This window comes from Musa acuminata, chromosome BXJ2-10 (assembly GCF_036884655.1).
Source record: "Musa acuminata AAA Group cultivar baxijiao chromosome BXJ2-10, Cavendish_Baxijiao_AAA, whole genome shotgun sequence".
Taxonomy (NCBI): Eukaryota; Viridiplantae; Streptophyta; class Magnoliopsida; order Zingiberales; family Musaceae; genus Musa; species Musa acuminata.
In genome coordinates, this window is record NC_088347.1 from 28173290 (window position 1) to 28184798 (window position 11509).

At 37.3% G+C, this 11509-nt stretch overlaps 1 protein-coding gene across 3 annotated transcripts; it reads right to left on the reverse strand.

Annotated features, from left to right (window-relative positions):
* Positions 1–453: 453 nt before the first annotated feature.
* LOC135624926 (probable catabolite repression protein creC) lies at positions 454–9108 on the reverse strand. Of its 3 annotated transcripts, none has more exons than XM_065129031.1 (11): positions 8692–9108; positions 8296–8589; positions 8117–8225; positions 7915–8008; positions 6040–6127; positions 5855–5938; positions 3624–3720; positions 3453–3540; positions 2799–2904; positions 2624–2716; positions 454–1303 (listed from the first exon to the last, which is right to left on the reverse strand). In XM_065129031.1, exons 1-11 carry the CDS (start codon positions 8836–8838, stop codon positions 875–877), a joined length of 1629 nt encoding a protein of 542 aa, XP_064985103.1. In that variant the 5' UTR covers positions 8839–9108; the 3' UTR covers positions 454–874. The 3 variants fall into 3 exon arrangements, with proteins under 3 accessions (XP_064985103.1, XP_064985102.1, XP_064985101.1); XM_065129030.1 differs by having other exon boundaries at positions 6040–6124; positions 8296–8610; XM_065129029.1 differs by having other exon boundaries at positions 8296–8610.
* Between the last annotated feature and the right edge of the window lie 2401 nt (positions 9109–11509).

Below are 11509 nucleotides of genomic sequence, written 5' to 3' on the forward strand. Positions count from 1 at the left end.
TCTCGAGTCACTCTTCTTTTACAAGAAAGGCATTCTTGTCCTGATTCCTCCTTTTTTTTGTATATCCATTGCACATCCACTCCATCCATTAATCTCATAAATTTGTGGATTCTTTTGATATACTTCTACAACATATTTATGAACATAGTTCGGATTTCAGAGACGGTGGCTTTAGCTCTTCTGCACTTCATAGTTGCTAGTTTCAATGCCAATAGATAACCTCATGATAGGGATACTCTGATTTTTCTGGGTAAATCATGCACCAAAGCAGATGAATAAATCATGCACGATAACCTAACCAGTGTTAGAATAATAAATTGAAGTATACTTCTAATTAGAACTTGTATCTTCCAGAAGACTATCGTGTGAAATGTCTCCAAATCAAAAAAAAAATTGCAGCACAAAGTGTGTAACAAAGAAGACAACAAGCCTTTCGAGAGCACCAGCAGAAAATTGTGAGCTAATAAAATCTTCTCCACTATGATTTACAGGCCTACTGGTGGATTATATATTTGGAGAAATGTTTGATAGGCGAAAGGGAATATATTTCCCACAACGCAATTCCACGATCCGACATGTAAAACTATAACATGCAAGCTACGGTATGAGGCTACTTTTGGCCTTTGGGTTGGAATATATCTATCTATCTACAAGAGAGTATATTCCATTATTTGCTCAGTTGCCACACAAAATGGCAGTCTCAACATACTGCTAACAGAAAGATCGTCCGGCGTAGAGCCCCCCATAAACTTCATCGACAACTCACTCTGGAAATGATGCCAGTGAGATTTGACAACCTCTTCATGCTTAGATTGAGTTGTCAAATTAACTCTGCATTCACAAAGAACATCAATTGATGATTAGGCTGGCGGTATCACGAAAAGAGAACTGATGATGATTGCTTGTAACTGAAACTGCTGTTCTTGATGGAAGATGTGGTAGGTCTGTCCTTCACGCTAGCAGTGGGCACAACTGCCTCGGACGAGCTTGATTCGTTGCTCTCGGCATGCCTGGGCCTCATCCATATTTTGATATGCCCCTCCCGTGAAATTGTGACAACAGATTCATTAGTAAATATCAACTCAGAAAGGGGATCCACATGCGCACGATGGGCAACTAGAGGAGAAAATTTTGGCACATCTCTTATGCTTGGAGAAGGCTGGAGGGAGCCCACAACACAAACACTATCCCAATGAGCAGCAGGACTTCCACTGTTGAAAGTAGGTGAACCACCAGGAGGACCGCAACGCAGTGGCACAACAATTTCGTCCATGGCCAAGTCCCACAAAAGTAGCTGTGTGTCCTGCAAGCATGTATACCAAAAAGATCTTTCAGACAGAAAGAGAGAAAAAGCACAAACCTGGATAGTCAATAATTGTAAAAAAAAAGCTACAAAATCAAGTACCACATCATCTTGCAAATGCAGTGTCGACAGAAAGCAAGCAACATACAAATGATACTTAGAAATTCAACAAAAGGAGGTGATGAAAAGCTTACAAGGCATTTTACCGCTCAGATTTGTGGTCAGTGGTAACTAACTAAAACCAGATTCTTCGGTGAAAATAAAAGATGGAATTAACCACCTCATTTCCAGACACAAAAAGAAACAAAATCAGACAGATGGTCAGCAGGAAGTTAAAACCAGTTAAATCAAGCATGCTTGTCTAGTTGTTTACAGCTATGTACATGCATGTTGGTTTCCACTTTCCACAAAAGGGTCCAAGACTCGTGAAGAATAATCTAGCATGGACTTGAGACACAATCATATGAATAAGCAATCTAAAGATAGAAGTGTCATTGAAGGAAATTTTAAAGAGTAGAAATTATGAAAGTGATAAGGAACAAGGATTCCAGCTAAGGATGACAAAAAGACAATCTATATTCATGAGACAGAAACCTAGAAGAATAACTAAAACAATATGGAGAAATTTGTGGAAAATTTAAGAACCTCATATAGCATAAGAAAGCATAAAACCCAGTGATGATAATCTGCAACGAGGGTTGTAAGATGTAGATAAATTGAACGATAATAGAAAGAGAGAACAAAAAATTGAAAATAAACACTAGCCAAACTTTTGATGAGTAGAGTCACATTAAATCTTAAATAATTCATTTGCAGTTAAAAAAAAAAATTCCATTGCCAATTTGCTCTATATTGGAAGAGCAAAATACACTGCTCTTAATTAAGCATTTTAATCTTTTAACCGAAACCATAATACAAAACATCATACAAGAGTGTAGACATGCCGATAGACTAGACACTAAGCTTTAGTGTATGAGATATTTTCTGGTACCAGCCTCATAGAACTCCATCTTAATCTCTTGTTTGTTATACTAAAGGTCCAAATTGGGAAAATTAACTGAAATTCCAAGTAGTCAAACTGAACTGCTATGTACAAAAATAAGTCAAACTACATACAACTCATACAAGATTAATTGCTACAGACTAATAAGCATTTGATGCTAACAGATCTGGCATCCTCAGAGAGCATTCATTACTGATAGTCGAGGCTCAATTTCACACTGTATTTGTAACAGTGTGTGAAAGAAAAACAGACATCAAGCATATTCTCAGAGCTTCATCTTAGCTTGTTTAGTTGACTTTTGCATAGGCATAGTTTACCTGACCGACAGAACCAAAACGATAGACAACATTTTCTCCTGTTCCTTCTGAATTTGGTGTTGACCAATACGAATCAAAAGCAACTCCACTAACCTGCCAATCAACTTATTAGTATGTTATAAGTGATCAAGTGAATGTTCAAGCCATTTGACATCTGACTGCATGACAAACTTACCCATGAATTATGGCCCTCACCGCAGGCTACTATTTTCCTATCTTCAGTACTCCAAACTTGCACTAAATCATCTTCTCCACCGGTCAATATATACTTTCCATCCGAACTAAGAGAGTTAATAGCAAATCCATAGTCAACTTTCTTCAAAAAGAAACAAAGACTTGACAAATCCAAAAAGTTCATCAAATGGACAGTAATGAAACTAACAAAGATGCACTTAAAAGTAATTTCCTAGTAAAATACATCCAAAAAGCACAGATAAGGATACTGATTTAGACCGGTGCATGCATAGACAGCAGGGTTATTTGAGAAATCTTAACAGTCCCACTTACAAGGATAGAATGCTCAAAAGCTCATTGAGCTCGCAAGGCACATGCAAGACAACAGAACAGAACATGAATATAAGAAGAAAGCTTTGTATGTAGTAGTGAGAAAATACGTAGTTAGGGTCCAAAGATTGGATGTCATCTGAGCTAATTGAAAGGCTAGTTTTATCACATTGACATGGGCAGTAATTGAAAAGTATGGCAAAAGCATCTATGACATAGAATATGTACAACCATCGGGAGAAAATCTTCTACTGAGCGTGCAGAATATATAGTCCGAGAACTGTAAGCACATGTGAAAGTTAATCATTAGACTCATCGTAGCTACCTCCAAGTGCAACATAGCAAGGCACCATAATAGCTTCTCCCACCAAATTTTAGTTGGTCTTTTGCAAAATCAAATACTCTTAAGTAACCTGCAATAGGAAGCTGTTAAAGGTTAATCTTGATGTTGCAAAAACACAGGATAAGGATCTAGAGTTCTCGAGCAAAAGGATACCATCTCTACCAACGGTGGCCAAACATGTTCCATCAGATGAAAAAGATAAACTATTGATCGAACCTTGATAAATATGCCATCTAGCGATTGGATTGCTCTGCAAGAACATCAAATAGCATCAGCAACTAAGAATCAAATATTTCCAAACGAACATCACAAACTAGTCCTTAGGTGTCAAGAAAGATCCAGTCAAAAAAGATCTGATAGAATCCTCGAGCGACAAAATGAAAATTAGCACACTGTAGGCATCAAAGATATGCACACTGGATAGGATAATATATTACTCTGGTCTAATAAGTCAAATTTGCTGGATAAATGAGATGATGAGATTTCAACCTCACAAGGAAAGAAGCCAGACAGGCATTTTATGAATGTGAACACTTGTGTCTATCTTCACAATGGACTAACTTTGTACTTGGTATCTGCACATGCCCTGCATGAGTAGGGGCAATGTAAGAGAACATTGCACTCTTTATTTCTTTGATCAAATTCTTTTAGTAAACTGGGTTACAACTTACAACATCCAACTTTTGCATTACATTAATTCTATATGATAGCATCAGGCACATTAACGCAAGCTGGGGTATAACCAAGTCGAGATTGATCGAATTAATCTTGTTCACACTCAGCTTTAATTATTAGTTAGGCCTAAAATCTTGATCAAACAGGTCTCATTATACAAACTATTAAGCGCAAATAAGCAAATTCTCAAGCAGAACCAAGCACTTCACACTGATTATTTCAATTTAGCCAAGCTTAGTTCAAATTTAGTCACGCATAAATGAAGTGGATTTCATAGTCCACATAAACTTCAAAGTCCAATCAAGCTTGAACCTTCCAATCTTAAGCCAAAATCGAAGTTGTAATATGACTTTCAGACAAGAAACTCCTTTTCGCTCGGTCTGATACATAGTGACCGGCATGTAACCTGTAGAGTGTAAACTAGCACATGGACCTGACTCATTTTGGGCGGAGGGATCATGGCCACTGTGGTCGGGGAGGTTGCGGTCGATGACGAAGAAAGGGATCGTGGCCTAAGTTGGATTGTTGCTTCCCCTTCTCACTTTCGCTGTCATATTGGTCTTCTTCCTCACAATCACTGAGGGTGGCAGCGACGGGGGAGCGGGAGATGAGCTCGCCCTAGGCCGGATCCCGGCCAGATCCGACTGTCGCAGGAGCATTGCAGAGTGCCTCGCGGGGGATGAGTTCGAGCTGGGGATGGAGGCAACCCATCGCATCCTCAGCCGCTCCGCCATCACCCCCTTTCTGTCTCTCGAGATGGAAAGGGGGTGATGGTTTCTTCTTCTTTTACGAAGAAACCATCCTCGCTTGCATGCGAGATGGTTTCTTCTTAAAAGAAGGGTGTACCACTCAGTATGCCCTAGCGTATCATACCGTACCGAGCAAAGCTTGGTATACCAGTACGGTACGAAATTAAAAGCATTGCTGATAACCATGACCTTCCTGGATATATGTTTGATTGATTCATATCATCTTCATCCATTAATAGTAGGATATAAGCTTATATGGAAGATGCAATAATTCCAGTAAAAATTTCTCTCATTTTATCATCCAAATTCAATTAGATAACTGTATGACATTCATGACATGGTTGCACAACAGTTTGAAAGATTTCTTGAATGTAGTAAAATACAGTGGTCATTTTGCCTTTTGGTTGCACACTAGCGAAACCAAGTCATGTGGTAGTGGTGTTTCCTTTTTTTTCTGACTTCCAAGAATTTTATCCATGAATCTTTGAACTCGTCATCACCATATCAACTTTTACAGTCAAATCTACAAGAACACAGAAAAAAAAGAAAAGAATGATCCATGATAAAATTCATGTGAAAGCATCAAACAAAATTAAAGAACCAATGCCTACTTGTACAGCCCACAAACATAATGCAGGAAACCTACTAACGAAATTTTCTTAAAAAAAAAAGAAAAAGAAATTGTAGCAACGAAAATAATGTTAATTTTTTTTTACTTGACACAATAACAGAAGATACTAACTGCAAGATATCTTATAACACCAAATACATGCATCTATAGACAATGCATATGATGTGCCTTATAATGGTGACCAGAATTTCATTATCATTATATCAATTTCGCCAACATTTAATATGACAAACAAATATCTCCTGAACACACGATCATGTGGCACACAGAAGAAGCATAAAGTAAATCCAATTTTGTTTTAAAATGTAAAAGATATAGCCACAAGTTACCTTAGGTGACCGTGCATGTGCAACTGCAAATTGAGCTTGATCTTTAATAGCAGGAAAAGAACAATCAGCAGTACCATCTTTGTTCTGAAGTAAAAAAAAAGTACCCATTTCAGCTACCATTCAAAAGACACAAAAAGGAAAAGATAAAACTGAGAATATGATCACATAGTTTGTTAATGACCAACCCTTTCATACACATATATGTTTCCATCAGCATGACCAACAACAAATGTGCCATCACCTTCTGGAACCCAGGCAATACAAGTGCATCTACTGCAGAAACAATGAAAGTTAATCAATCATTAACAAATAACTGCTAATAACAAAGCAACCAACAGACCAGAAAAACAAAAGTAATACAATCCGAGAATGCCCGAACAACCTTGCAGCCAACCAAAGTTCAGCAATCAATAACAAATAACTGTTATTAACAAAGTAACCAACAGACAAGAACAACAAAAGTAACACAACCCAAGAATATGCCCGAACAACCTCCCAGCCACAGCTACTCTCCCCCTCTGACAAGCATACATACAGAGATAGAAATAGAGAGAGTGCCAAATACCATAAATACAAAACAAAAAATAACGAAAATATAATGACAAGGTGCTTTTTTCCTCCATCACTATTGACTACTAGTCTGGTGTTCAGGGAGAAACTCTTCTTCTTCAGAAGTATCTAACATTTAAGGGGTCTAGAGCTTGCTTAAAAATCTACAATTTGTTCTATATACACAATCGGTTACAAATTTCTTTTTATGATAAATTCTCTATCAAAAAAGAGGTGAAGTGTCATGAGCCATAGTTATGACAACCAGTTACCTCCTAGAACATAAAGCATGTGCCATGACATACATGAGACAGATGATGTGCCAAATCTAAATGACATTACAAGTACCTACAACCTGTGATGCCTTCACCTTACATACCAAAACCATTTTCATTTGAATCGTCATTCTAGACAAAATAACAAGCTATTTTATGATTGGAAAACATTTTTCTCACCAAAACATTTAGGAGTTATATAGTTGTGCAATCATCTTCTACTGAACATTTCAAAAATCTTATCTAAACCCAAATTATATTGAAGCAGTCAGCTATCTTAACCTCATATACCATCAATTAGGTTGTCCGCAAGTTACCTGCCAAAGGAGGTACTTTTCTTCATTTTACTACTTACTAGAATCAGATTCTCACAAATAGAAGTTTGAACTTTATCCTTTATTTTTGTCTTTTTTTTTATAAATCAGAGAAGAACCATGAAGGTTTGCAACATTGGTGAGCTCTATCTTGCAACAACCAAGGTAGATATGCTATCCCTCCATATCCTAAAATATATCGCGAGAAACCCCTCTGGAGCCAAAATAAACAACAATTATGAAATCTTTGAAATCATGGCTGGCCTCATGGAAGTTTGCATGGACTTTTATGTATTACATGTGATACTATGATATACAGTGGCCAGAAACAAATGCTTCGTCTGCTTCTTTTTGCCATATCAACACCAAGTATTTCAGGCCTAAAAAAATCATACCTAGTTTCTAAATGAGAGAAGTCTTATTTGACATAAGTTTCCTGGATGTATTTTTCCTTCAAAGACAAGCTGTTAAGACACAACTCATTCATCATTGACAAATCAAAATCCGAAGAGTCATCTACTAAATTAACTAAGGTAAAATATAATCAGTATTTTGCAGAAACCAATACTGATAAATTTTACAATTCATGGCTTTTTTTTGGCCTAAATATGAAGCTTACTTACCACCTCAAGAAAGTAGTAAGAATTTCATTTTAGTTTGAAAGAAACTGATCTAACAATTTTGAAAAGCCGATTAAAGTTATTTAGTTGCTAAGTTGCTGCTGTATGACGCACCATGGGCCATAAAAAAAGCAGGCATGCATGTTCCACATCATCTCATGTAAAATAAAAAGCAACATACAATAAAAACTGGTGTGTGAAAACTAGTTATTAGTTTATAGAAGGGCATCAATTACAATATCAGAATGTGGTCAGTTACAATAGTTGAGCATTTCAATTGTGGTCAAGTGAGCCATACGTGCCTATTATTAATACTGCCATCTTTGTTGTAGTGGTGAGCAGCAACAAGCTTCCTCCCTGGATCCTGTAGTTGTTGCCTCAAAGACACTGAATAGACTAGAAAACCATGCACGTAAATGTAAGTTGGCTGAACAATGATCCATCATTCTAACAAGCAAATGATAGATGATAAGTTAATTGTAACTGATAGGTATCTAAGCTGACCGTCTCCAGTGTGCAGACCAATGAGCAAATCATGCCCACCCTTCACCTCTGAATCAAAGGCATGGCAAACTGGGTTCAAGTTGCTGAAATGTATGGACTTGATAGGATCCTATAATGGATTCGGTCGTGAGATAAAATACAACCCACGTGAAGCAAATCTGAACCACTAGATGAAAAACCTTGTCCTGAGAATTGAGATCACTGATGAAAAGAGTGTCGGCCGAGTTGAATATAAGATAAGTCCCTTTGTCGTCAAAATTGGCCACCGGCTGCGAACTGCCCGATCCCGTTGAGGCTCCCGCAGACCCTCCAATCCTGCTGCTCCCCGACACCGGCCGACTCACCCCATTACCACCAACAAAACTGAGCGCCCGGCTTCCATTTCCTGCACCAAGCAACCTAGCTGCTGCTGACCTCACTCCACCAGCGCTCGGAATCGACGGCGTGGCCGAAGCCTGGGTCGTGGGCCTCTCCTTCAGATAGGCGATCGTCAACTAACAAAAACCAACTTTTCACGATTGATCGATACAAACACGGGATGAACAAGCCCGAAACCCTATGCAAACAAGCAGTACCTGGGAGACGGCCTTGCCATGCGAGTAGTGTAGGACGGCGGCTGGGTGGGTCTTCTCGTACTGGAGCTTGTATCGGCCCTCGGGAGTCTTAAAATAGGTCTTGAGACTCGGCGACTGAGAGTTGACGGCGGGCGACGAGGAGGACATGATCGACGAATTAAACCCTCGATCACTTCAATGGCGGCCGAATAACCATTCCTACAATCTTCTTTTTACCCCTTGATCGACGGAAATCGGAGACAAAACGAGAGACTGGATCACGGTCAGGGTTTCCGATACGGGGGAGAGTGAAGCGACGAGGTGCTCCTTCTCTCCTGCGTCCTTCTCCCTTGATCTCTTCTGCAATCGCGACGGCGGTTTCGAGGAGAGGAAAGAGGGAAAGGGAGACCGGAATTGGGATGGAAGAGAGCGGGGGGTGGGGGTGGGGGGGTGTAAAAATAAGATAAATATATATTAAAGGGACGGTGTGATGGGGTTGGAATCGTGCCGTCGGTTGATCCGGACCGTCCAAATTTTGGATATCCCATGTTGAATAGAGTCGCAGTGGTCCTTGGGGCGGAGTCAACGAACCCAAAAGACACTGGCCAGAGACGTGAGGGAAAGGCGTGGGTCCCACCTAAACATTAGAAGAACGGTCGCGGGTATGAATAAGATATGATATTTTTAGAATTGAATTTGTTGAATATACGATATGATGACATGTAGGCATATCCCTCCGTGGTTGGCAATTGCTTAACCGACATGAAAATAATTAGGCATTTTTACTTAATATCTAAAATAATGATATAGTCCATGATAATTTTCAAAGATATAATCCTATTTTAAGATTATTAAATCTCGATTTCATCATTTATCCATTGCAAAAAATAAAAAAAAAATCTCAAGTTATGGAGATAGATTTAATACATAATTAGAGGAAAATATTTTAGTCAACTTACAGTTGTGAAATGTCCTAAATGCTTAATAGATAATAGATGAAACTATGTTTTAAATATATACTAAAATAAATATTATTTTAGCATAATTATATTTTAAAATTTATTAAATATTTGTATGGCATATTCATCCTTCTAGTATTTTTAATATTGATTCAAAAGTGAATACATTTTTATTTAAATTAATAACTAAATAAAATAAATAAATAAACCTTATAAGAAATTTTGTATGGCCCAAATATATAATAAATATAAAATATAATCTTACAATTAAATATAAATTTTTTTGGTCTTATAGATAATATTGGTTTTTCACTAAATCATTTTAACGATCTTATAATTTTAAATAAAGTTATAGGATACTTTGAAATTTTAAATATTATATTAGTATCATACAAATATTAAAATGTTAATGCCACCCTTGACAATCTTATAATTTTAGATAAAATCATATTCTACTTTTGAAATTTAAAATATCACATTAACATTTTATAAATATTAAAATATTATAAAATACTAAAATGCTAATGCTATGGTGAAGTAGAACTAGTTATTTAAGTATTTTCAATGTGTCATCTAAGTCAAATATGACTTGAAAAAAATTATCAAATATCAATTTATATTTAAAATATTCATTGGACCCTTCATACATATTTCATATGAATTCTAAACGCACCCATAAAATTGTGCATATTAATCATTTACATACTATTTGATATTTTTGTGTGCAAAATTGCATAAATATGACTCAACTAAGTGTTTTTTTTTTTCGCTTCTCCTTGTAAATTTAAGGTTCACATTTATGTGAAAATATGTTTCACAATATTATATATATATATATATATATATATATATATGAAAAACTGATTTAAAATGTTTAAAATTGAACTCGAATTTTTGTTCATTTTAATGTGAAATTAAATCGGAATATTGAAAAAGAAAAAAAAAAGGAAAGAAAAAGACGCATGCGTCATCACCAGCTACCATTCTTCCCCTTTCTTTTCAAATCAGAGTCAGATTTCATGAACTCGTATTGTCATGCGAATAATAGCACACAATCCACGAGAGAAAGAACACTAATCGATATGGTCGCACGTCGGTCTTTGGCTTTGTATTGCTCAGCATGATCCGTGCGAGCAACTCTAATCCCACCTAATATTTTGATCGAAATATCTATGCTGTCTGAAGATTGATGCTGAGAAATATGTAAATTTTGAGGCACCCATCATATATGAAAACCAACGATGGTGTCGACTAAGGCTCCCAACATAATTCTTTTGATATTAGGTCAGGCTACCAAAATAAAAATAAAATATGGAAAAAAGAATGAGAGAATCCGACCTCATGAAGTTCTTTTTAATCGTCTTCCGATGATATGATAATTACATACTGAGCTTTGTAGCAAAATCAATATTACTGATATCGTTAAAGATAACGAGTAACAAAACTGATCGAGGGAAAAGAAACGTCAAAAACAAGCTCTGGTTTGCGTAGATAAATCTCCCGCGATCGTTGGATTGATAGATACAGACAATACAAGTGTTTTTGATGAGCTTCTGAGCAAGAAGACGATTGTTGTTGGCAGAGGACAAGCAGCAGACAAGCTTCTGCTTCACGTCCGGTTCTGCTGTTGCCTCCACGGACGGAGATGGGATTTCCACGGACGGAGACAGTGTGTACGTTTTAGGACAAGCTTGGAGAAGCTGAGAACAGCTTTTTTGGGTGCATGAACTCCCGAAGAGAAGAATTTCCACGGACGGAGACAGTGTGTACGTTTTAGGACAAACTTGGAGAAGCTGAGAACAGCTTTTTTGGGTGCATGAACTCCCGAAGAGAAGAAGTCGCACCACCTCATACGAGATGATGCCGCAGAAGAGTCGAAG

Coding starts and splice junctions, on each gene's coding strand:
- LOC135624926 (XM_065129029.1), bottom strand. CDS start 8,838: ATGTCCTCCTCGTCGCCCGCCGTCAACTCTCAGTCGCCGAGTCTCAAG. Junction 3,721..5,854: donor CACATGCACGGTCACCTAAG/GTAACTTGTGGC, acceptor ATGTTCTTGCAG/AGCAATCCAATCGCTAGATG. Junction 1,304..2,623: donor GTTTTGGTTCTGTCGGTCAG/GTAAACTATGCC, acceptor ACATGCTTGCAG/GACACACAGCTACTTTTGTG.